The 22,768-nt window shown below is 52.7% G+C and overlaps 2 protein-coding genes across 3 annotated transcripts in view; one reads left to right on the plus strand and one right to left on the minus strand.

Moving 5' to 3' along the window:
- Positions 1-5,894, plus strand: part of LOC122385886 (protein MON2 homolog) — an 18,205-nt gene extending 12,311 nt beyond the window's left edge. The window contains exons 23-32 of one of the 2 annotated variants that reach the window (XM_043374507.1): positions 98-226; positions 504-643; positions 936-1,098; positions 1,427-1,567; positions 1,877-2,008; positions 2,340-2,524; positions 2,763-2,947; positions 3,182-3,398; positions 4,562-4,659; positions 4,818-5,894. In XM_043374507.1, coding sequence (XP_043230442.1) covers positions 98-226; positions 504-643; positions 936-1,098; positions 1,427-1,567; positions 1,877-2,008; positions 2,340-2,524; positions 2,763-2,947; positions 3,182-3,398; positions 4,562-4,659; positions 4,818-4,996 — 1,569 coding nt within the window. In that variant the 3' untranslated portion in view covers positions 4,997-5,894. The remainder of the gene's footprint in view (positions 1-97; positions 227-503; positions 644-935; positions 1,099-1,426; positions 1,568-1,876; positions 2,009-2,339; positions 2,525-2,762; positions 2,948-3,181; positions 3,399-4,561; positions 4,660-4,817) is intronic. The other variant, XM_043374508.1, reaches the window with a different exon arrangement.
- Positions 5,633-22,706, minus strand: LOC122385896. Its single transcript, XM_043374523.1, has 20 exons — positions 22,416-22,706; positions 18,147-18,425; positions 16,357-17,643; positions 15,003-15,170; positions 14,468-14,653; positions 14,065-14,110; positions 12,470-12,575; positions 12,101-12,134; positions 10,604-11,504; positions 10,118-10,280; positions 9,687-9,838; positions 9,316-9,414; positions 9,010-9,124; positions 8,507-8,683; positions 8,126-8,238; positions 7,653-7,932; positions 7,283-7,445; positions 6,780-6,991; positions 6,308-6,499; positions 5,633-6,022 (listed from the first exon to the last, which is right to left on the minus strand). Exons 2-20 carry the CDS (start codon positions 18,205-18,207, stop codon positions 5,915-5,917), a joined length of 4,563 nt encoding a protein of 1,520 aa, XP_043230458.1. The 5' UTR covers positions 18,208-18,425; positions 22,416-22,706; the 3' UTR covers positions 5,633-5,914.
- Between the last annotated feature and the right edge of the window lie 62 nt (positions 22,707-22,768).

The raw sequence follows: 22,768 nt of genomic DNA on the forward strand, positions 1-22,768 counted from the left end.
GCGGAAATTGATACCTTGAGTGTTCACATCATGTCGATTGTGAATTGTGATACAACCAGCGACTTTCTCTGACTTTGGCTTTCTCTGCGCCCGATAGGTGTCCCTGGCGGCGCTCAAGTCGTTCCAGGAGATAATGTCATCGAGTAAGGGCGGCTCGACCGAGGGCACCGGCTCGCCGTCATCGGCTCAGGACGACGCTCAGGTCAACTGGAGCGCTGCCTGGCGGGTGAGTACAAGCATGCTGGTCGATGCCTGAGGAGGAACGCATCGCTGTTATCTACGGGGTGTACTAACGAGCCGCTTGAACGGTCTGATTCGTTTGGCCGCGTTGTTTTCTGTGATGTAGCTAGCGAGCGAGACGGTTGCTGTCTGCTGATAATGTTGAGCAATTCAATGGACTCTGGCGATAATTTCCATGTGTGTTGCTGATCTATGTCTCACCCCTGTCATGTCAGTGACGTTTCTGTCTGTGCACTTTTCTAATGTCATTCTCTGGTACGCAGGTGTGGCACAGTATCGGCTCGGGTGTGACGGAGCCGCCGCCGCCCGGCGGGCCCACCGCTGACGTGTTCGTACCGTCCCAGCCGTTCCTCACGGCCCTGGTGCAGATCTTTCCTGGAATGTTCCAGCACATTAAATACAGGTCGGTTAGCATCCTGGACTGGTTTGAAGCTTGGAAGAGGCTCGCATGATTGTGGAAATAACCTTTTACGGCCTGAGAATATGACTGTTAAAGTATTTCACGAACAGTCTATCCCGGGATAGCATCATATACCTGCCTTCTTTGCCGATACAAAGTTTCTGTTCCACTGTTTCCTCATAGCCATTCATCTACCGTGGCAAATTGCCGGTCGTGTTCATGACCCCTCAGTGTGTCATTACTCATTACTCACCCTCCCGCCAACCGCTCAGCTTCGGTGTCTTCTGCGTTCCAGGTTCCGTGCGGAGGACTTTTCGACGCTGTGTTCGATCCTGGAGCGGGCGGTGGCCGTGCCGGTACACGGAGAGGTGTCACCCTTCATCCTGCCCTCTCTCACTGAGGTGGTGCTCACCAAACTGCAGGAGGCCGTGCTCGCCTGCCTCGACACCGTGGAAAAGGTTCGTGCCGCTGTGGCTAGATGGTCTGTCGTGGTTTGCGGGGATGGTGTGATGGATTAGATATGCTTACTATGGTGGCGCTCGATAGAATAGATATGATAGCCTGGCCCGTGCATCCAACATGCTTCTGTAAGTATTTTGTATCATTGTTTCGCAATTTTGTGCTGGATGGTTTCTTCATTTGATTCTGTTGATATCACCTGAGTCTGAACTTTGAACTTAACCTGATTTGTCCGTAAACATGAGTCGCTGTCCAACACGTATCTCGTCAGCTTAGTGTACCGGCCCTGACTCTGACCTGACCTGACCCGGCTGACCTCGTCCTCAGGGCGCACTATCCGACACGGAGCCGGTGAATCAGCTGATCCCGGCGCTGTTTGACCAGCTGCTGACGTTCTCGCGGTACGGCTGTCAGGCCCCGTCCTATGGCGACGTACCGACGCGGCCACAGGGCAACTCGTCCAACAAGGTAGGTACGGGACCGGGCTAAATGTTTGGGAAGGGGGGGGGGGGGGGGTGCGTACGGACTGCGAGAAATTCATCGACTGAGGTACTCGCAACGTCATCAGAAGCTGATTTTGACTGAACATTGCCAGCCTGCTGCTTAGTTTTCAGGTCTCCGAATGTTGCATTAATTTGTTGTGTCTGTACGAGCGTGATTCTGCATTCGAGCTATCTCATTTGCTTTGACCTTTTCCCGTACGATGGGCTGGCTGATCTGTCCTTTCGATTAGTTGTGATCGAGGATGACTTTTGAGCCTCTTACTTCCCTTCCCAGACGACCGACTGGGTGGCCATGAACTACGTGCCTTTCGCCGAGACCACGCTGCGCCGGGCCACGGCGCTCTACAAGACTACGGCGCGCAGATCGGATGTCATCGAGACCAGGGTGCTGGAGAAAATCATACAGGTAACCAGCATCACACTACACTGTATGAGGCGGCGGTGATAGCGAAAGTGTATTATATACGGCTTTTAAAGGTCTGAGCCATTAACTTAAGGTAGATCACCATATTACAGGAATTGGTGGTTAGATAATTGACATGGCAGTTCAAATTATTATATCACATGTAACGCGTAATTTTTGTCTTTTTGCTCTCTATTGCACCATGTGATTCAAATCATGGTGTGTCTCAACTTGCTGTTCCTACCGTAGGAGACTGCCACCCCCTCCCCCTTGGCCCTCACCGACTTAGACCCGCAATCTCCTTCACCCCGCGCCTTCTGCCCCTCCGCCTCAGATGCTGGAGCTGCCGCTGTCGCTCAAGTACGCGTGTCCGGCGCCCACCACGTGGCGGCTGGCCGTCTCCTGTCTGCTGGACGTACTGAAGGAGGGTCTGGTGACGGCCCGGCAGCACCGGCAGCACAGTTCCAACGTGTGGCCGCGGCTGGCCGCCTGCCTGGAGGCGTTCCTCTTCTCGCAGAGGTGGTTACGGCTGACCCGGCTGACCGCGGGGTCGCTGGTCGGTGCGCGTGGGGTAATTTATATAACTTCCGTTAGGTTCGTTGCTTGTCTTCTGTCTTATCAGTCCCTAAAATTCCCTGTGTGATCTCAGTTCGACTTCTTTCTATCCTATGTCTCATACGTGTATCCTATGTATCCGCTCTTATAACCGGTTTATACGAACCTTTTGTGACACGAATATGGCCCACGTGACCGCCAGTGAGCCACCAGCCTCTCTGAGCGCGGAAGAGCAGCAGGCGGACGAAGCTCTCGACTGCGCCGTGGTCCGTATGCTGCGGGACGACGTACTACCGTTCGCCGCCGTGGTGCCCAACCAGTTCCTGGTGTCTGTCATGGCGCTCCTCAACAGGGGGTCGCTGCACTCGGCACAGCATGAGAGCCTCGGTAAGTGAAGTACGGGAAGAACGAGGATTTGAGGCGCTGGACGAGTCGGACGAGTTACAAGCCGTAGTTACTTGTTTGAATGCAGCTGCTGTGGGACATAGTTATGTAGGCTGGGACCGAACAAGGGGATACCCAAAAAGAGCGACTACAGCATAATTAAACATACGGCAAACAAAATACGCGAAGAGCTGCGTCTGATAACGGCCGGCTAACCTCTCTTCCCTCTCTCCACAGAAAACGGCACCAGCCGTCTGCGGGAGGAGTTTGCCAACGCGTGTTTCGAGACGCTGCTGCAGTTCTCTCTGCAGGCGGGCCCGGCGGCGGCGCGTGCGTCTGCGGACGGCGGGATCACAGCCCAGCTGGCCGTCACGGCGCTCGTACACAGGTTCAGGGAGGTGCTGGTCGGCTTCGTGGAGGACGGCAAGCTGGCCGGAAAGTGTCCCCTGCCCAGGTCAGTCCCGGAGGCCGCGGGTGGTCTGTTTGTTATAGGTGCATCATGATTTCTGTAACGATCGGTTTTGCTTTAGGAAAATCCGTCCTGAAGTGTACTGCGAGAAATGATGACCACCTTTCCACTCGGGGACCAACTTTTAAAATAGGCGTGGAGGTCAATATTGGTACTGGCCTCGGTTCGCTCAGTGCTTCGTGGCACATGCTATTCCGCTTCAAAGTTTCGGTGACACGAAATTTTTTGTCAAGGCTACAGGTCAACCCGAGGTCACGGACAAAGCCACACTGGCGGGACACATCGGTAACACCTTGAACCAGTTTCCAGGGGGGTCACCGTCTGCGAGGGGTGCAGGCTGCACGTGCTGGGGGCGGAAAACCGTTTTGACGTGAGGTCCTCTGGCTCAAAGAAATTTTGAGCTATCAACCTCAAAATCGGTTCAATGGTAGTCTCAGGCAAGGCCTCCAAAATAGTGCACATTTGGTTGAGCTTAACTCTGTGGTGCATGAGCTAGGTACGTGCAAGCCGATTGCACCCCTTCGTGCGTTGCCACGCCTGCAGGGTAAACGGCCGCTCTAACTGGTTCAAAACTTGCAGGTCATAAGAAGAATACATTGAGTCATAACATTCCGGCGAGATAATATCCGAGGGGTGCAAGCTGCGCGTGCGGGGGGCGGATAACGGTTTTGACTAGGGATCCTCTGATCCCGGGAAACGTCGATCTAGCGACACAAAAGTCGGTACACTGATAGAACTAGACACACGCTACATGATGTTATGAAAATGACTGCACTGGGGTGCCTGGGACATGAACTATGCACGTGCAGTTAATTCATACCATACTGTAGGTAGATATCCGCACCAATCTCACGTGCTTCGAAGCATTTTTGGGATGTTTCGTTTGGTTTCAGGTTCAGTCCAAGCTCAGTCTGGGTTTCGGTGGTTTGGCCCGGTGTGTGCCCTCAGTACCGTTCCTCCAATTCTGGCCCAAGGCAACGCAAGAGCGCTGCCGGCATCTAGTATAAGAAATGTACAATTGGCAACATACATTTGTTGCCGCAACCGTTATATTAAAGAACATATTGTGTCGGTAGCGCTTACATTTAAGTCATGAATTCTGTTATCTGTTGGGCTTTCTGCAGTACGAACTGACTGACTGGCTGCAGTGACCATTTTTCCAGACACCGCATGGCCGAGATATCGTTTGTCCTCCGTGCCATTACGTCGCTACTGTCTTCGTTGAAGAAGGCCGATCCTGAGAAAGGTAAGAGTTGGAGAGCGACAGTAATAATGCGTGCTTTTAGGACGTGGGTCGAGCTTTGATAGGACTGGGTGGTGCTTCTGAAGTTGTTGCATCAGGGACCTGACATTCCCGATCTATAAATGAACCATCAGCTGACGCCGACCTATCCCGTCCCACAGTGGACCACCTGACGTGGCAGCAGCTGGTGGAGCTCTACCCTCCGCTGGTAAGCTGCACTCTACTGGCCTCGGAACAGGTGGGCCGGCCACTGCACGACGCGCTGCTGCAGTACGCCGACCTCCTGCGGCCTCCCCCCGACCGGCTCGGCTCCGCCGCAGGACACAACGGTACCTCGTAACGACTACGGACAGACTAGTGTACTGTGGGGTCATCGCCCGCCGCGGTCTAGAACTGTGTAGACAGGGTCGCGTCCGTCCGTCCGTCGGGGCGGGCTGGTCGGCCTGCCCGGCTGGAGTCTGCCGAGCGCGGGGGCGACCGCCGCGGCCCCCCACACAGGTGATATGTAGCTGCTGTTCTGTTGTTGGCGGCCTGGCCGAGTTTGTTTATTTTTCTGTGCTTTTTGTGTGGTCGGGTTGATCTGACTGGAGAGTATCAGGTGGGGTGTTGTCGATGCTATGGGAGGGTCCGCGCGTGGACTTGTACCGAGTGCATGGGGCGGGGGAGCGAGTCATTCCATGGTATGAGACGGTAGACGTGTATGTGTGTTCGGGCGGCTAGATAGCGCGTTATTAGTGTTCAGCCGGGTTGGGCGTCACTCCGCGGTGCTAGCTAGAGCTGGCGATCTGCGGTGACCCGCTGGTGAACCCACATACGGCGGATCTGGTGACAAATACCAGACGGTTCTGTAAACTCTATGTTATGTGCAACAATCTGAACTTCTCCAGGCTTCCGTTCAGTCTCACTTCTCCGTTCGTTACCGTTTAAATCTTCCACCAAACTGTGAGCAGTGTTCCGTCCTTCCCTAGACAGCACCTCCCATATTGTCCATTTATTCACCTATCTAAGCCGCCGCGCGGGGTCCTTTCACAGGCTCGTATTCAGGTCTGGGCGACCGGTACAATAACGCACTCCGGTCGCCGACTGACTGATTGCGAGCGGCAACAGTTGTATATCAGGGCACCGTCCAAATAGAGCGGGGTCGGGCGCCGCGACGGGAACATACATAATCACATGCAAGTGAGACGTTGATAGCGATGATGGTAGCGTGGATATGCGAATACACGCGTTGTACACGAGACTGGAGTGTGAGATCGCCTCAGAACTCGAGGTTGATGTTGTGCTCCTTGACATGCGAGTTGATTGAGAAGGCCTCGTTGCCTCGGATGGAGAGGATCTCGCTCTCCAGCTTCGGACCGGTCCGCTCCTGCGGAGAAAAATCAAACGGGTTAACTGGTAACACAGCAGTGTGAGTGATTGTATAGCGACTTTCACCGTGAACAATACGTTAAAATGAAGAACTGGCTAGAACGAGCTCGCTTATACAATATGCGCCACAACCTTATGCTTTTTTTAGTCGCAATTGAATGCAACTGAAAAATTGATCGCAACTGAATGTTGCGATCAATCATGATTGTCAGCCTGCAGCTGCTGTGCAATTTTCAAGCAGTGACCCAATCGTCCATATTTTCCCAGACCCAGGCTGTCTGACCTTGCCCATGGGCGCCTTCTGCCAGCTCTCTCCGCCGCAGTTCTGGCACGGCAGTCGCGGCAGCTTGTCCAGGCTGATGGTGCGGCTCTTGCAGTTGTTGCAGCTGAAGAACCTCTTCACCGCGTCCAGCAGGATGGTGGTGTGTCCCTCGGACTTACACAGGTCGGAGGCCGACAGCGCCCGGTACTTGCACTGAAGGCAAGATTAGAAAAAATCACGTTAGGAATGGTGTTTACTTGTTTAGGCTCCAACGCACAGATTCAGATACATTAGGGGACGGGATAATGACTGGGTTGCGTAAGCAAGAATAATATCAGCGATTAATTATCAACGCGACATCAGACATGCCGCCGTCAAACGCGTGTCGTGATGTGAAAGGACGAAAGTAAGCAGCATATACGGACTCAACTCGAAGTCTGGCCAAATCCATAACATCCACTAACATCCACCATCACCGCCAGCGCGTGCTGACCTTTTTACAGTAGACGGCCTTGGTCTTGACCTCCCAGGTGGTGAGCATCTTGTTCTCGACCAGCTCTTTCTTCTCCAGCGCCTGGAAGTAGTGCTCCTGGCCCTCGGTGAGCTCGGCCTCCAGCGCGGCTGCGTGAGAGGAGCGTGCCTCCAGCACCGCCCGAAACGCCGGGTCGTCGGCGAGCCGGCTCCGCTTGGCCGCCGGGCCCGCTTCTGACGGAGGGTGGGTCACGGGAGACGTCAGATGCATACTAGCCTAGAGAAGAGGCACAGAACTATCTCAGATAAATCAGGATAGGTGCCGTCTGAGCTTCGGTTTAAAAAAGTGAAATCAACGCTGTAATCAAAGTTCAAGTTTCTATCGGTTTGGAATAAATAACACGACTACCCAAAGTGGGAATGCGAAAATCGCGTTATGCCACATCAACGGAGCAGGAAGCTGTCCGAACAACTACAGCAGCTATCCCACCGCCCTCCATCCGGCCCGACCTCTCCCACCCTCACCTGCTCCGCGCAGTGCCGGTACACCGGGACTGTTCTCATCGGCCTCCCTCTCCAGCCGCTTTTTGACGAGCTCCCGGCGCTGGTCCGAGGGCCGCGACCGCACCGCGTTCGGGTCCGTCTTCTTCAGCGGACCGGACTTCTTCAGGAGCGCCAACGCGCGAGCCTGGAGAGCAAAAACAAAGGAGGCCAGGTAGTGAAACATTCGCAGTATAATAGTGCGAGCGTCTGATTTCATCCTTCCTTTTCATCTCTTCTTCAGACCAGATTCGTTAGAACATCAAGAAGCAGCACTGAGTGACTAAGATTAGTCTGTCGGGGAGACCACCCGTTTCCTTCGCTCTCCAGCGCCCCGCCCGGTCTCCGTTCGCACCTTAGCGGCGGATCCGGCCACCGCTCTCTGCTGCGGGCTAACGTCCAGATCCACCGTCTGTCCGGGGGTGACGTGGCGCGCCAGCCGCGGCGCCGCCAGCGCTTTCTCGGCGACCCGCCGTCGCGCAGCCTCCTCCCTCAGCATGGCGGCGGGATCGGCAGCCGTACGGCGCGCAGGGCGCGGCTCGGCCAGGTCCGTGGAAGTCGACTCGGTGGAGTCTTTGGTGAGGTGGCGGAGCAGGTTACGAGCGCCGGCACATGGCTTCAGCAGGAGTTCACCCCTGGGGGAGAGAGGAACAGCGGTCACCGGAGGATTGCCATGTTATAAGAGAAGGGGAGAGAGAACTGCGATCAGATCATATGTATTGGCCCATGACCATTTACTAAGCCCATAGAGACTCTTCCAATAAATATACCCAATAATCAAGCCTTGAATCACGTCGACTGGTGGATACACTGATGCATCGCTCTTACATCTCCATACTGTCCTCTGCTACGTTGGCAATGGCTTTGGCCTCCGCTTGGGAAATGTGCTTCAGGCCTGCCGTGTCCAGCTTTTTCTTCTTGGTGTTCAGAGTATCCTCACACTGCGGAACGAACGAAGGCAGTCAGGATGGGTCAGTATGGTGACAGTCCGGGTGTGGTGCACGTTACGGGCATGAGAAACTGTCACGCGAACGATATGGATTAGTGTTTTCCGACCCCATCGTCAGCTCGTCTTCTGACAGTAGCCCGCTCCCTCCCTTGCTCTCAAGCAAATGTCTCAAGTCCAGTCAACCAGTAGTCCTTATATAGCCGCTCTCTCCCAAGCTATTCACTGTCCCAACCTCCTGAGTCATCTGTAGTTTGATTTACCTGTTTCTGTAGCCGCAGACTGGTGAGTCGCTCCCTGTCTTTGAGCCGCTGAGCGGCCGTCTCTGAGTCTCGCCGCGCCAGAGCGCCGCCGGAAAAGGCGCCCTCGTGGAGAATCTGGCCGCCCGCACCGCCGACACCCCCGCCCAGCGGCTTCTTGGGCGCCACACTGCTCACACCCTGCACAGTGATCGAGTGACGTGAGTCCTGGGATTGGTGGAAGGACACAACAGCCAGTGGACAGCGGAGACAGAATGGTAGCAGATGAACGAGGAGTCCAAATGGTTAGCGGACACAAAATTGATTCACACACCGAATGATTGCAAGACCAGTGAAATTAATCGTTATCAAACAGCAATCTAAGGAAACAAAACCAGGCTTATAAACATTTATCACTCAAAAATATTCAACGCTGCTCAAGTAGCCATTCAAGCAAAACAATATTCAACGCTGTTCAGGTAGCTATTCAACCAGCTCTGAGTGCTGAAGGAAGTGGCTGCGCTCACCTGAAGTTCGCCCCGCTTTGATCCGGTCTTTTTGTACTCGGCAGTCATATGAAATACACACACGGGACAGTGACGCTTGTTGATGAAACTCAGACAGATACGGCCGTTCTTACACCTGGGAAATTATGAATGTCAGTCAGCATCGTGCGAAGGGCAAGTTTCCGATAACGCTTCCATGGTTCACCTTTAGGACAGACAAATCATTTTTATAAAAACAAAACAATGAACAGTAACTATCTTCTGAAGAAGAAGAATGAGGGTTCTACTTCTGATCCGAACGAGTTTTGATTCGCCGTCAGTCCTTACTTTGCCTTGCAGAAGTCGAGATCGGGCGACGTGCCCAGCATAATACAGTGTTTCCCTGAGACGACTGAGATCGTGATGCCCGTACTTCCAGACATCTCCCTGAAAAACAAAAAGTGGAACGGTGATGTTGCTGATTTGATTGCGAAGCAAACAGCTGATACAGAACATGGTAACGGCAACTTCGAACTAGGAGCCAACCGTTCTCAACCTTTCGAACCGTGTGCCTTCTCGTAGATAATCGTACAGTTAATGGACCAGCCGTTGTCATGCTATCGAAGTTATCGGCTCTCTGAATGGTGTCGTCTCATCCCAGGATCCCTTATCCCTGTGCCTGAGGTCACGTCCTAATTGCCCTTCCACAGATCACTTACTTGTCCTTCATGACCTTGCTGTTGGCGAGTGCCACCACAGTGCCCACGGTGGTCTTCCATAGGGCCGAGTGGGCCTCGCCAAACAGCATTACTTTGACCGGCTTCTGGACGTCCACCAGATCGGTCAGCGTCCACGACGAGTAGGCCGAACCCTGCAGATCGGAAACGGGATGAATGTGAAACAGAAGCGTACGTGAGATCACGTGGAAAACGTACGGTAGGGTTCGAGAATGACGCAGGCGACAATGGAAGTTTTTGGATGCGGTAAGGCATAAGGATATGAGCACTAAGAAAGAACGTACATTTCAGCACATTACGTAAATGGCCATACTTTGCCGACCACATGCACATTAATTCCGCCAGGCATCGTCCCTCTTAAACCAACTTCTTTCGTTACAGGCGTGGGCATTCGTCAAACGTCTCCTACCTACCTTCTGCGATGTGCGCGGGTCGGACTTGCGCGCGATGACGCCAATGGTGACCCAGTCACCGGGGATGCCGTCTGCTCGCACGTTGCTCTCCAGCTGACTGACGCGGATCAGACGCTTCCCCTGAAGACAGTCGCGAAGCTCGATACTGGTGAGGCGAGGATTGCTGCCGACGGATAAAGGGAGAGATGAGGTCAGCAGCAGACAGCACAACTTTGATAGACAGGTCACTGAACAAAACCGCGGCCTTGTAAAAATGTTAAACAAAGTAAACCGTAGAGCAAATCGTACGAATAAATCATAAGAAATGGTACAGTGCGATGCAGACGTGGAAAGACCACATTGATCATCAAAATAAAACATTTCTATTATATTTTAAACTTTTTTCTGAGCTATGACTTTAGATGATGAGGTCAAATCCTCCCACAATTTCAGTGGACAGTCTAACCGCCAGCTGTAAACACGTCCCCTTCCCCTCTCACTACTCACATGACACTGATTTTTGCGAACGAGTCGATCATGATTTCCTCATGCGGCTGCTCGGGCACTGCCGGCCGGCCACCGTCCGCTTTCTTGGCCGCCGTTTTGGGTTTCAGCGCTCGCTGTGCGGCCCGGTTTACGTGCTCTGCGCGCTCCTGAAGCCGGTCGCGGCCGGTACCGGAGGCGGACGAGTGGGCGATCCGTTTGACGGTGCGTCCGAACTCGTTGTAGCGCTGCTCGAACGGCTGCCGGTTGTCCTCGTCCTCGCTGGAGTCGGTGTCACCGCCGTGCACCTCCGAGGCGGGCCGCCGCAGCATGGCTCGCACCCGCTGCTCCAGCGAGGTACGCTGAGAGGGCGGCAGCTCGGCAGGCACCACTGTCGATGGGACGATGCCGGTGGTGTCTAGGAACCGCGATTTGTTCGGCGTTGGAGGTTTCTTGATTTTGCTAACGACATCCTGCAGGGATTTCGGAGATTGTTTGGATTGTTTCTTCTGCTTTAGTTTGGCAAGTTTCGCTTCCAGCGCGAGGATCTCTGATTCATCAGGATCGTCAGGATCATCATCTTCAGCTGGGGCTGTCGACGGAATCCTGGGAGTCTCCTCATCTGACAGGGCCAGATCAGATGCCACAGTATGTGATGCCCTGTCTGGCTCACCAGAATAAGCTGCACTGATGTTAGACTGTGGAGGTGTGGAACTGCTCGCACCCTTCAGATTGGTAAAGCCAGTAGTGGTGTTTGATGTTGAAGCTACAGGACTTCTGGGTTTCTGAGAAACGTCCTTGGTCTGCTGGCTATTAGAGGAAGTTGATTTTGAACCACCTTCATCCCCTCCAGAAGCATCCACCATGGCAAACAGCTCATCATCATCTTCATCAAGCAGAGCTGCAAGATCCTCCAGATCCAAATCTGCAAACAATATATTTGGTTATGCCCATTATGAAACATCATTGTATAGCTACAACCTGCATAGCTACAGGGGCATCTATCACGGAAAATATTCAGCCAGTTGGAAATACAACCTCACCTCAATTTTAACCTCTCAATATTTGAAAGCAAATGCATCCCTCTCCAGTCTCCAGCTTTAACCTACATATTACATATGCCCATGATGAGCTGTTTTCAAATAGAGTAACATTTTTAGAAAACAGCAATTTCAAGATTAATTTTATTTCAAGGTTTATGAAAAATTATTATTTCTCCTGACAATACACTTTTAATGGTGATTAATTCTTCCTTTCGGAACCTTGTCAGGTTAGATTAGGTTTTGTTATTTCTGCTTGTAGCATACCTGACTTTTTTAGCAGTAAATTAATATATGAACAATTTTCTAGGTTGATATATGGTTTGTGAGTACATGCTATGGTTTTTATTTGATTTTGAGCCTATGATGCAAAAGAAGGATTTCACCCTTTTAACTGCCTGCTTCACATTTCATAGTTCCAATGCATTTGAAAAGTGTTTAACTATGGTCTCTTAAAACATGCATTGAAATTCATACTTACTTTCATCTTCCATGCCTGCGGGATCTGATTCAGCCTGTAAAACGAGGGAATGGTGTCAACATCGGTCACAGCCATGAGGCCGTCACAGCCAAAGCTGCTGAGGAAATCAGACACTGTGGCAAGGTGGTAGCTTACTGGAAGATTTCTGAGCATGGTGGCAATTTAACTGAAATATTCAGAGGTCTCGACGTTGACCGATTTTTACCTATGGGGCATTACACAGGACATCCACAGGCAAGAGTAGCAGTGCAGTTGATTCAGTCAGCAGCATAACACCGTTTATCTCTTTCAAATGACTTTTGAACTGTGTGAATGGATATAATTCTGATAGAATATTGATAGTAGTGCTTAGTTCTGAGCAAAAATTACCATACTTATATCAAATCTGCCTTTTATTGCACCGTCCAACTCCCACGACACACAGAAATTAAATGCCCGCCTGCGCCACTTTCTGTAATCTCGCGCCAAAAGCCCCCTAAAATCTTATTGAAAGAAGCGGCCAGCAATTTAATTTTACTTATGAATAGGCCATATAAAAGCCGAAAGAGCTGTTATTTTCGTTATTTCACACAACTCTTGCGGCTGTCGGCTCAAGATATATATCGTCATCGAACTGCATGAATGAAATCGAATCTGTTAGTAATAGACCTGGGCATTTCACAATCTGTGAACCCAAAACGCAGCTACGACACAGTAATGGATCACAAGCCACCCCAATGCATGAGTTACTTCCGTAGACGGGTCCCTTGCTGTTATTAGACCGACCAGCAGTTATACGGTACGGCCTTGATCATCTCGTGGTGCAACAAGCAGTCCCATAGCTCCTTGGCACGTGTATTACGAAAGGCAGGAGGCAATAATTACACTTTTCATTACAGTCGACTTCTGCCCGGTCAATGGCAATTCGGTACACACAACACGTAAACGATAAAACCGCACTCTGCAGTTCATATGGTTCGTATTTCACTGTTATCCTGGAGGCATGCCTTTGCGTGACAAGGGCACCTGAACTTTTTATACAATTAAATGATAAAACGTCACACCTCTTACTTTACCGCCCCAAAACAACGTCCTCGTAACATAAAACAGTAACGAAACACACAAAGCAGACAACCGAAAACACAACACAGCTGGCACGCTCAGTTAAGTGGCTACTGAAGACTAGCGGCTAAATCTCGTCGGATATAAGCCATTCTGGTCATTCACTCCTAGCTCAATGTCACAAACTTATTGACTGTTTATAATTCACGTGCTCATGACAATTCGCGACGAATGGACGGTTCACAAAGTGCATTCATTCATGGCATTATGCTTAAACATTCACGATATGTGAATGTTTAAGCATATGCCAAATGCCAAATTCACGATACGCTTAGATCGAAATCGTTGGAATCCGCGGTGCAAGATGTTCTTCACCATTCAGTTCTCACCTCTCAATCTTAAGTTTTTTTTTTCGATTGACGCACCGGACCGAGTGGGCAGGCACAAACGGATTTATCGACACAGACCCAGCTGTCAAGCATTCGATTGTCATCAAAACTCGAGGCTCACAGCTGCACGCACTGCACACCTTCACAGCTTGGACCCTCAGAGGCGTATCCTTTAAACCAGGCACAATGGTGGAGGGAAGCAATCTGAAGGCCGACTGACAGCGTCATTGTTTTTATTGCCTCACGTTCCCGCAGTCATTCAGCTTCTTACATCGTCAATGAGTACTTTTGCTGACGAGCATTTGGTCACTCTGTTGAAGCTGGCGAAGCTTTACGGTCGACGACGATCATCTTCAGCGAGAGGATCATCCCACCTCGGTGAATATTGTCTTGATAAGATCTCGGGCGCTACTCGTCACCATCGGCGCAACTTAGCACAGGCGGGCACAGGAGCTGCACCAGTCATCTCCTAGTGAGAACGGTGCACCAGGTGCTGAGCCTGGTGCAGCAGAGCCGACCTCAGAGTCGCCTCACCATCGGTTTGGCCGTGTGTCGTTCGTGGTCCCGTTCAGCATCGCTCCTGTGGACCGAAAAAAAAAACGGGTTGGAACAGCGGTAACATACGCAACATTTGCTTGTCAGCGAATCACTGCATTTAGCGGCGACAAAACTGATAAGATCGATATGTAATTCTAATTACTCCTTTTCCGTAGTATATATAAGTCACCATTCTTTCGCCAATCGACTTCATCTCCTGATATAGTCTGACACACTCCGAAGCGCATATTTCCGATCAAAAGGAAGAGATAATTAGATCTTCTCCAACCACATTTCACACAAGCCATCTCCATTTCCGGGGCCAACCTACTACTCCTCCCCCCCCCCTCCCGCGGCCCACACCGTATCAAACATATCATATCAAACACATCCCACTAACCGTCACTGAGGTATTGTCTCCGTTTCCCTGTGCCTCTTCGGTAGGGTGCCAGAGCTCGGCAGCAGTGGTAGAGCGACAGGTAGAGCGCCGCGCACACGGCAGAGAGGATGGAGCCGGCACAGAGCACCACGAACGGGGAGAAGAGCGGCAGAACGTACCGGACCACACCGGCGCCGACACCGCGACCTGGGGTCAGGGGTCAGAGGGTCAGAGGTGAACGGGTCACACTGCGACCTTAGCACGGGTCACAAGGAGAGGGGGCAATCAGGGTAAACGGTCGACACTCACGCCACCTGAGCGAGGTCAAGCAGTTGCAAAAAAAAAAGTAATAAAAAGAGTGGGTAAGCGAGCAGCTGAGGATGCGTCGTGGCCAAAGGCATCTGACAAACTCGATCATATAAACCGACTGAAACTGCCAACGGTATCAGGCATGTAAGGATCACCGCGTTGCCGATACACACATAATAAATTACAAAATAACACGTGATGAGTGGCACTTCGGAATATCTCCCTGACCCCGCCGTCCCTCACTCACCGACCCCGAAGTGCGCCACAGTAACGGCGGCCTGCAGTGTGGCCTCGACCACCGGCCGGCCGTGCAGCGAGCTCAGCTGAACGGCCGACAGCCACGCCAGGTGTACGGTAAACATCTCCAACGACTCGGCCACCAGCAGCAGCCACGCGCTGACGATGTACGCGTAACCTGGCAACGTAAAGTACGGTTAATATCTCCAACGACTCGACCACCAGCAGCAGCCACGCGCTGACAATATACGCGTAACCTGGCAACACACAGTACGGTTAACATCTCTAACGACTCGGCCACCAGCAGCAGCCACGCGCTGACAATATACGCGTAACCTGGCAAAAAAAGAGTACGCTGTACGGTAAACAATCGGATCAGCCACCAGCAGTAGCCAGTAGCAGCATGACGCACTATCAATGCATGCGGTCGCGCATCCTGGCAAGATGTATGCAAACGACTTGGTTGCCAACAGCAGCGAAATACCGGACATAGCAGGCGCAACGAGAAAACGGAGAACAATCACCCATTGTTGACAGATGCATATTTAAACGAATGAATGCATCCCATCCCTTGATCAATTTTGAATAGAATCAACTCAATGACAATAGCTGAATCGTTTGCCTTCACCGTGGCGGGAGAAAGAAGAAACCGCTCCAATAACAAGCAGAACAATATAATTGACACAGCTGGGGACCGAATGCAAAACCAACCGGTCCTGAATTCGGATATGATCCGGATGATCAGTTTCAGTTCGGCCCTCTATAGGACGACCATGGGAGCGGTATGGTCTAACGGGCTCGGTTCCGCCTCATTCCGACCTCCACGTGCCGTGAATAGACAGCGAGCCGGCCGCCGGGCGCCGGTAATAGATAGTGCGCCGCATTCACGGCATTGATTGGAGCGGGACGGGCGGCTATTCCGACCGCACTGCCGGCCTCTGTCTATTGTGTTGGATCTTATTAACATGACAGTAGGTCGGATGTATCGCGGGCGTGATGAAACGGCTGGTAAATTTAAATCAGAGCGGTTCGGATCTGTCAGCGCTTTATACTGGAGCTGTACGGAGCATGCCGTCTAATGGTAGTAAGAGAAGCGCTAATATCGTTACATTACCGGCTACTGAATTCGCTGATATTGCATGAAGCTGTCGCTGTGCAAATGCGGTACGAGCGACTTTAGCGGGCGTCATTTGGGGCGAGCGTCATTTGAGCGAACCTGCAAATGGGCTATGACAGAAGTCGAGATTTTACCCGAATTATATATGAGCTATCGAATTATCTGGGCATCAGAGGTAGAATTAACTGGATTTTACGACAAGTATCGGTTTAGCCAGTCTGTCCTCGCCCCATTGTTTTCTACTTACTGACGTATCTGACGATGTAGACGATGAAGGCCACCATGAAGACGTGGTGATGCCCGCAGTAGGCAATCAGAGCCTCCGCCTTCGCCATGAGCGGTATCAGGAGCAGCGCACCAGCAGTGGTTCCCAGACCAGTCTGCAGATGTGAGCCACCCATACCGCTCGCGTGTCCCGCCAGGAACGTCTCCAGGAAGCCCCAGAGAGCTCCCAGCACCGCCAGCGCGCAGAGCACGCCGAAAAACTCAGCAGCGCAGACGGAGCGCGCCAGACGACGGCTGTACTCTCGCGAGTCGTGTGCCACGCCCGGGCGAACGGTGACGAGTGCTGCTAGGGTCAGCGCGGCCAGTAGAAGAGCCGCGTAGGCGCAGAGGCCGGGACGGAGGTCGGGTGAGCCATCCGCGGTCCGCTGGGTGTCCAACAGGTAGCCGGTGAGCGGAGCGGTGATGGCCAGCCCCAGCAGCCCCCAGAGCGCCTCCCGGCCGTGGTCAGAGCCGTGCCGCCGGCGGAGCAGCAGTGTGGTGGCCGAGACTAGCACCAGAGCCAGTGAGAGGAACGACTCAGCGGCGGCGCGCAGACCAAAGTACAGCCAAAAAGTCATCTGGGGGTCACCCAGCACGGCGCGGCACTGGTCGTCACGGAACAGCGGGGCACCACTCAGCTGCTGTAGGTCACAGTGCAGCGCGCAGCCCGTCTGACGACCGCAGGCTAGGCTGCGGTGGCGCCGCTCGCCGCGACTGAACTCGATCAATGGATACTGACAGTCCTGTGTATCCTGGCTGTTTTCACCAGCCGGTAATACCGTCAGTGAGGCGTTTACCAGGATACCGGCGCCGTCCGACACTACCTCACACTGCGTGGGCTCACTGGTGCCTTCCAGACAGAGGTGTGGTGGCACAGACGGCGGCTCGGTGTCCTCCTCGCACCGGTACCGACACCCGTGGATGTAGTACGCCCGCTCAGTCCTGTCTCCATCCACACACGCTGGTCCACACCGCTCCACATGAATCTCCGTCCCGTCCGGGGCACAGCGCAGCTCCAGGGCGGCGGGTCGCGCCGGCAGTCTCTGCACGGGCGGCACCAGCAGCAGGCAGGGGTAGGCGGCGGCGGCGACCAGCAGAGCCAGCACCAGCAGCGGGCGGTAGTTGCCCATCCTGTCGGCCAGCACAGCGCCCAGCAGCGGGCCGACGCCGCAGGCCAGCGGCGCCACGAACTCCACCCAGCTCCGCTCGTCGGCCGTCAGGCCCAGGCTGGCCATGTGCAGCGAGAGAAACGGCACCACGCACCCGATGGCTGTGAACAGAGAGTTAACGACAGTCAGACCCAGGCTGGCCATGTGCAGCGAGAGAAACGGCACCACGCAGCCGATGACTGTGCAGATAGAAAACGAGAGGGCAGTCAGACTTAGGCGGTCGGGGTGAGCAGACGGGAACGGTGGTGTGTACCCGATGGGGTGCAAACGGATATTCGGCGATGGTCGGAGTTGGACAGAACGGCAGATCCAAGTAAAGACATTGGAATGGGCAATTTTAAGAAAGTTTATGGACAGAAAAGCGAAAGTGACGGCTTTAAAAAGATAGGGCGTTAAACCGTCCATGAGACGGTTCGGTAGGAAATCGCACCAAGGACCGATACCACGGTGCGAACCAAAGCAATTTTGGCATTCATCCCGAAAAGGTGAGCAGGGATGGAAGCAATGAGTTGTCTTTCTAGAAAAAAAAAACATTTCCAAAGAAATCTTGGACACACGGCACAATTCGTTCAGGTTGGTCAGATTAATCGCTCAAACAACTTACCTCCATAAAAGGCGAAGAGCATCACCCGGAGGGGCACCAGCGATGTATTGCAGGAGGCCATGGCGTCTCCTCCTGTCAATACTTCACACACCGCTCTGTTTTCTTATTCTTCCCTCACTGTCCGACACTTCTCACTCCTGCCACCGCTCTCCCGTCGACGGGACGCAGCCGTCGCCACAGCCGTCCGGCCGGTCGGGCGGCCGGCACACTTGTGCGTCCCCCGTCCCCGTCCCGTCCCGTCCCGGGGAGTGGCCGGCGACCGGCCGATCTGGGACGCACCTGTGAACAGAGCGGCGGGCCGGCCACTGTCGGCACTGCACGCGGCGCGACACACACACATCGATCACCAGGTGTCCGGCAGCGACTCTCCCGGCCGCCGGTGGGGCTTCGGGGGCTCCGTCTGAGCTGCAGTCTGACAGGCGGCTCCCCGGGACGGCCTGCAACCTTGGCCCCCGGCTCCCGACTGGCGCCGCTCGGAGCTGGCAGCCGGCCCCGGTATACATGACGGACCCGATGCCAAACATTGCCGGCGGCTTGTTTAGCAATGTGGAGATAAATCAGACGATGCCGGCCCTAACAGCATACTAAGCTGCATCAAGCAGCATCAACATAAATAATATCGCTCTTCAATTTCGCTTTTCAGTCTCCGAAAGGCGAATGAGTACTTTGAGTAATGACATAGACGATGCCATACTTTCAACTTACTATGAAAAAATTCAAAACCTATTGCAGGAAATGCACACCAATCACGTACCAACCCTAGTAAACAAAACAATGGTTATTGTGTTGCAAAACAAAGGAATCTGTCACTGATTACCATTTAAATCGCATGCAATCATCTCTCCAGTGCCACGCCCAGCACCATCGCCAGAGGAACTAATTCATCTCCCCGACCACTGACAGCCAAACGACGGAACGAATCACCTCAGACGTCACCGGATAGCAGCCAACGACAGATTACTCGGACAGCTGTTGACAGACGGCCGATGGGCCCGGCACGAGGATGACAGACAGCTGACGTCAACTGACACGCGTTTGTGAGACGAGATGGACGACAGACGACTGAGTAACGATCGCTCAGGAGCTCGTGAGAGGAGACGACAGAGTGGCTCATGGGTGACGATCGACATCGACGACTAACGATCTGGGATCGTCGATAGCACGCCGTCGACGGCCCACCTGCCATCAGAGAAGGCCCCACACGCCTGCGGCCTGCGATTGGAAGATCCCAGTGCCAAACTGACGGCAAGCTAAGTGCTAACGGCCGGTGACTGAGGTGTGGCAAGGGCACCGCCAGGGAGGGAATGAGGGAGGAGTGGATGGCATTGGAGGTCAAATTCCGAGCAAGAGAAGGCAGAAGCGACACCTGGAGGTCTGATTCGGGGAGTGGTCAGACCCAACGAAATCCCGTATAAACTATCAAAATTTAGTAATAAATAGTTCGTTGCAAGTACGAAGAAGAAAGACAAGGACCAAATATGATTCCTACCATGGTTTGTTTGACCGTGCAGTCAAAATCAGTAGGCCCTTTTCTAGCAGCAAAGGTGCAGTAATCTAGCGGCCTTGAGCTTTTATTCGCCCTAGGCCCGGCACGCAGCTTGCATGAACTCAATGCAATCAGCCCTCAAAACTATTTGAGTGGTCACATGACTAGTGACTTGCGCTCTATGTATGTGACAAATGGCGAGTGCGTCTACTGAATGGCCACGCTTCCAATGTCGAATTGCCTGGACAAATCCACCGGGAGCACGCCCTCATAATGCATGGCAATCACTCGAGGCCATGGTGACCTCGTCTCCCCTCCTTATCCCCTCCTCCCCGACCTCCGACGGAATTCCATTGCAATGTCCCTCTCCCCCTCCCCCTCCCGAGACCTCGACGCACAATGGGTGACGGGAGCGCGCCACCCAGTCCAGTTGGCCCGTGGCCCTGCGTTCCTCTCCTCTGTGACTCGGTGCAGCCAACAGTTGATCGTCAAATCCGTGCCAAATCGGAATACCACGGGATTGACCCTGACGACCGGAATAGGACACGTTGATCAGATGATGAAGGGAGTGGAAGGCTGGTCTGCTGTGAGAAAGTCCCAGCCTTCTGTCCAACTGTATAACGAGGATGTGACGGCTGAGACAGGATAGACGGTTCCCTCCGTCATAACGATAGGACCGTCGTACCTTACAGTGACTCAAACCGGTCAAACGGCCACAGAGCAAAGTAAACGTCGCCGAAATCTGACACCGGTTCCTATTGATTGGAGAAGCACTATGAGTGTGGTACAGCTATTTATTAGGATTTTCTGTGAGCTTTCAGAATGTATTCGTGGTCCAGACGTGACATAAGCTGGTCTAAGAGGATTAGGCTGTCTGTCACACGGAATCGGGAGGGGAAAGTCAGGACGTTATATGACGACGCTGCAAAACTGGGCCCGAATCGACGGGGATTGGGCCGTCGGTACGGCAATAAGTAACCGTCCAACGACGGAGCCACACCGGAGACTCAACAGTTGCAATTATTCGGAAGAGTCTTAAAATATGTACATCTGAGGCCAGTTTTACCAACAGAAAAATCGCCGCCTGCCGGAATTTTTTGTCTAAAGACCGCTTCACATACAGAACGTAAATGCGATGGGCACGTAAGCGGATAGGGCTTTACCGTTTATGCTCTGTAAGTGAAGCAATCTTTAGGCAAAAAAAATCCGGCAGGCGGCTATTTTTCTGTTGGTAAAACTGGCCTCAGGTCTAGTCACCATCGAGGACATCAATAGGAAGGATAGCCCGCCCTCTGACGCCCCACCCCAGCGGTAAAACTCTCCCCTCAGATCCACATGCAGCACACGGCGTCTTACAGCACACTGCACACTGGCCCGATAGCCACGCTGGCTGGCCGACGGGAACGGGCGGATGTGGGGACGGGTAGGGGAGATGGAACGCGTGTCGGCCGTGTCCCTCTGACAATCGCCGGCGAATTAATTGGCGACATGCCATCCACCCTGTCTGTTTGTCGGCGTTTCCTGCCGGCGCAGAACAATGGGCTCGATCGCGAACATACAGTCAGGCAGAGCGCAGGGCGGGACCGGGACATCACGGTTTCACGGATAGGCGGACGAACGGATGGGGGCGGATGGGGAGACGGAAATTTACGAACGAACGGGACAAGATTCAAGGAATAATGATTGAGGTCCCTGAATGAATAAGCCAATGATGGGGAAAAGATCTGAGGAGGGACGAAAATCAATGGAACACATTGAAGAATAAGCGAACCGAACGGTAAAACGAGCAAACCAACGAATGAACGACCAACCGAATGAAGGAATCAGTGAACAAACGATTCACAAAGACAGCATGAAAGATTTTCGTGCAAATGGAAGGATGGAGAAATAGTGATCTGCTCATAAAACCGAAATTCCTCTCAGACAAACCTCAGAGCGATTCTGAGGCAACATAAAAACAAGAAGTTACAATATTAAATCACAGCTGACTCCAGAGACTGGCTAGGTGGCGCGGCGGACGCTCACACGCGTCAGGAGATGTCAGCACAATAGCGAAACAGCTCCCTCGACCGACGCCCAACACGCTTGGTTTGTTTGCAAAATGATCTATGAACTTAAAAAAAAACATGAAAATTCACCAGCTTATTCAAGTCAAGCACCTCACATGCTACCCCAGTGCCACTCATTTCTTCAGGGCTCATGTTATGGATTGAGTCCTAGTCCTAGGCTCTACATAGTGTTGCATGGTAAGAACGTTTACATAGCCTTGGTAAGAACCAAGGCAAGAAGAACCATTAGACCCCCTAGTCCTACCCATAAATTTTGTAGTGACGCCGGAGGTCAAGCCTCATAAGATGACAGGTCGCTGAAGCATGAATCAATGATAACTACAAAGAATTGTGCATGAAATGGTCGCAATCATTTTGATACATACGATAGATAAGGGCCGTAAACGATAAGCAGGCATGGGATCAGTAGCGGCGAAACACCGGGGGGGGGGGGGGGGCACTGCCGACTTTTGGTGCCATTCTTTCCATGCAACGCCCATAGGGCTAATGTTAAAATGCCAAAATCGAAGGGGGCACGGTGCCCAGGTGCCCTCCCCGTTCCGCCGCCTATGCATGGGATCGGCGATGCGGTTGATGTCTTGGTCCTTGGACGATGGAAATTGCTTTGAAGGTCAATGGCCATGAACACAGCAGATATTTTACTCTATGGCCGTGACTGTGAGGTAATGATTTCAATTGAGAAAAAGGCATTAAAAGGCCGGGACAGGCGCTTACCGTCGGTCGTAAAGATGGATGAGTATGAAAATTAGCTGAACACCCAACTATATCCAACTTCAAGAAAATCACCAATTACATTCGCAGTTTCAAAGTGCTTCACATGCCTTTTTAGTTTGATCTCATACGTCAAGATAGCAATCTCCTCTCCAGCAACTATATCTTAAAGTAAAGCGTGGCATTGGTACCATAAAACGCAAACAATATGGATATTGGATAAGCTTATAAAAAACGAAAATCTAAAATGATATATCGTCCATGAACGAGAGAATCCAAGGACTTGGCCCAAACTTGACCCGGGACAGCCACGTGTTGATCATACGCCGGGCCAACGCCAGGCGCCGACGACGGTC

The sequence above is a fragment of the Amphibalanus amphitrite genome, unplaced genomic scaffold, assembly GCF_019059575.1.
Source record: "Amphibalanus amphitrite isolate SeventyFive unplaced genomic scaffold, NRLGWU_Aamphi_draft 000234F_arrow, whole genome shotgun sequence".
NCBI lineage: Eukaryota > Metazoa > Arthropoda > Thecostraca > Balanomorpha > Balanidae > Amphibalanus > Amphibalanus amphitrite.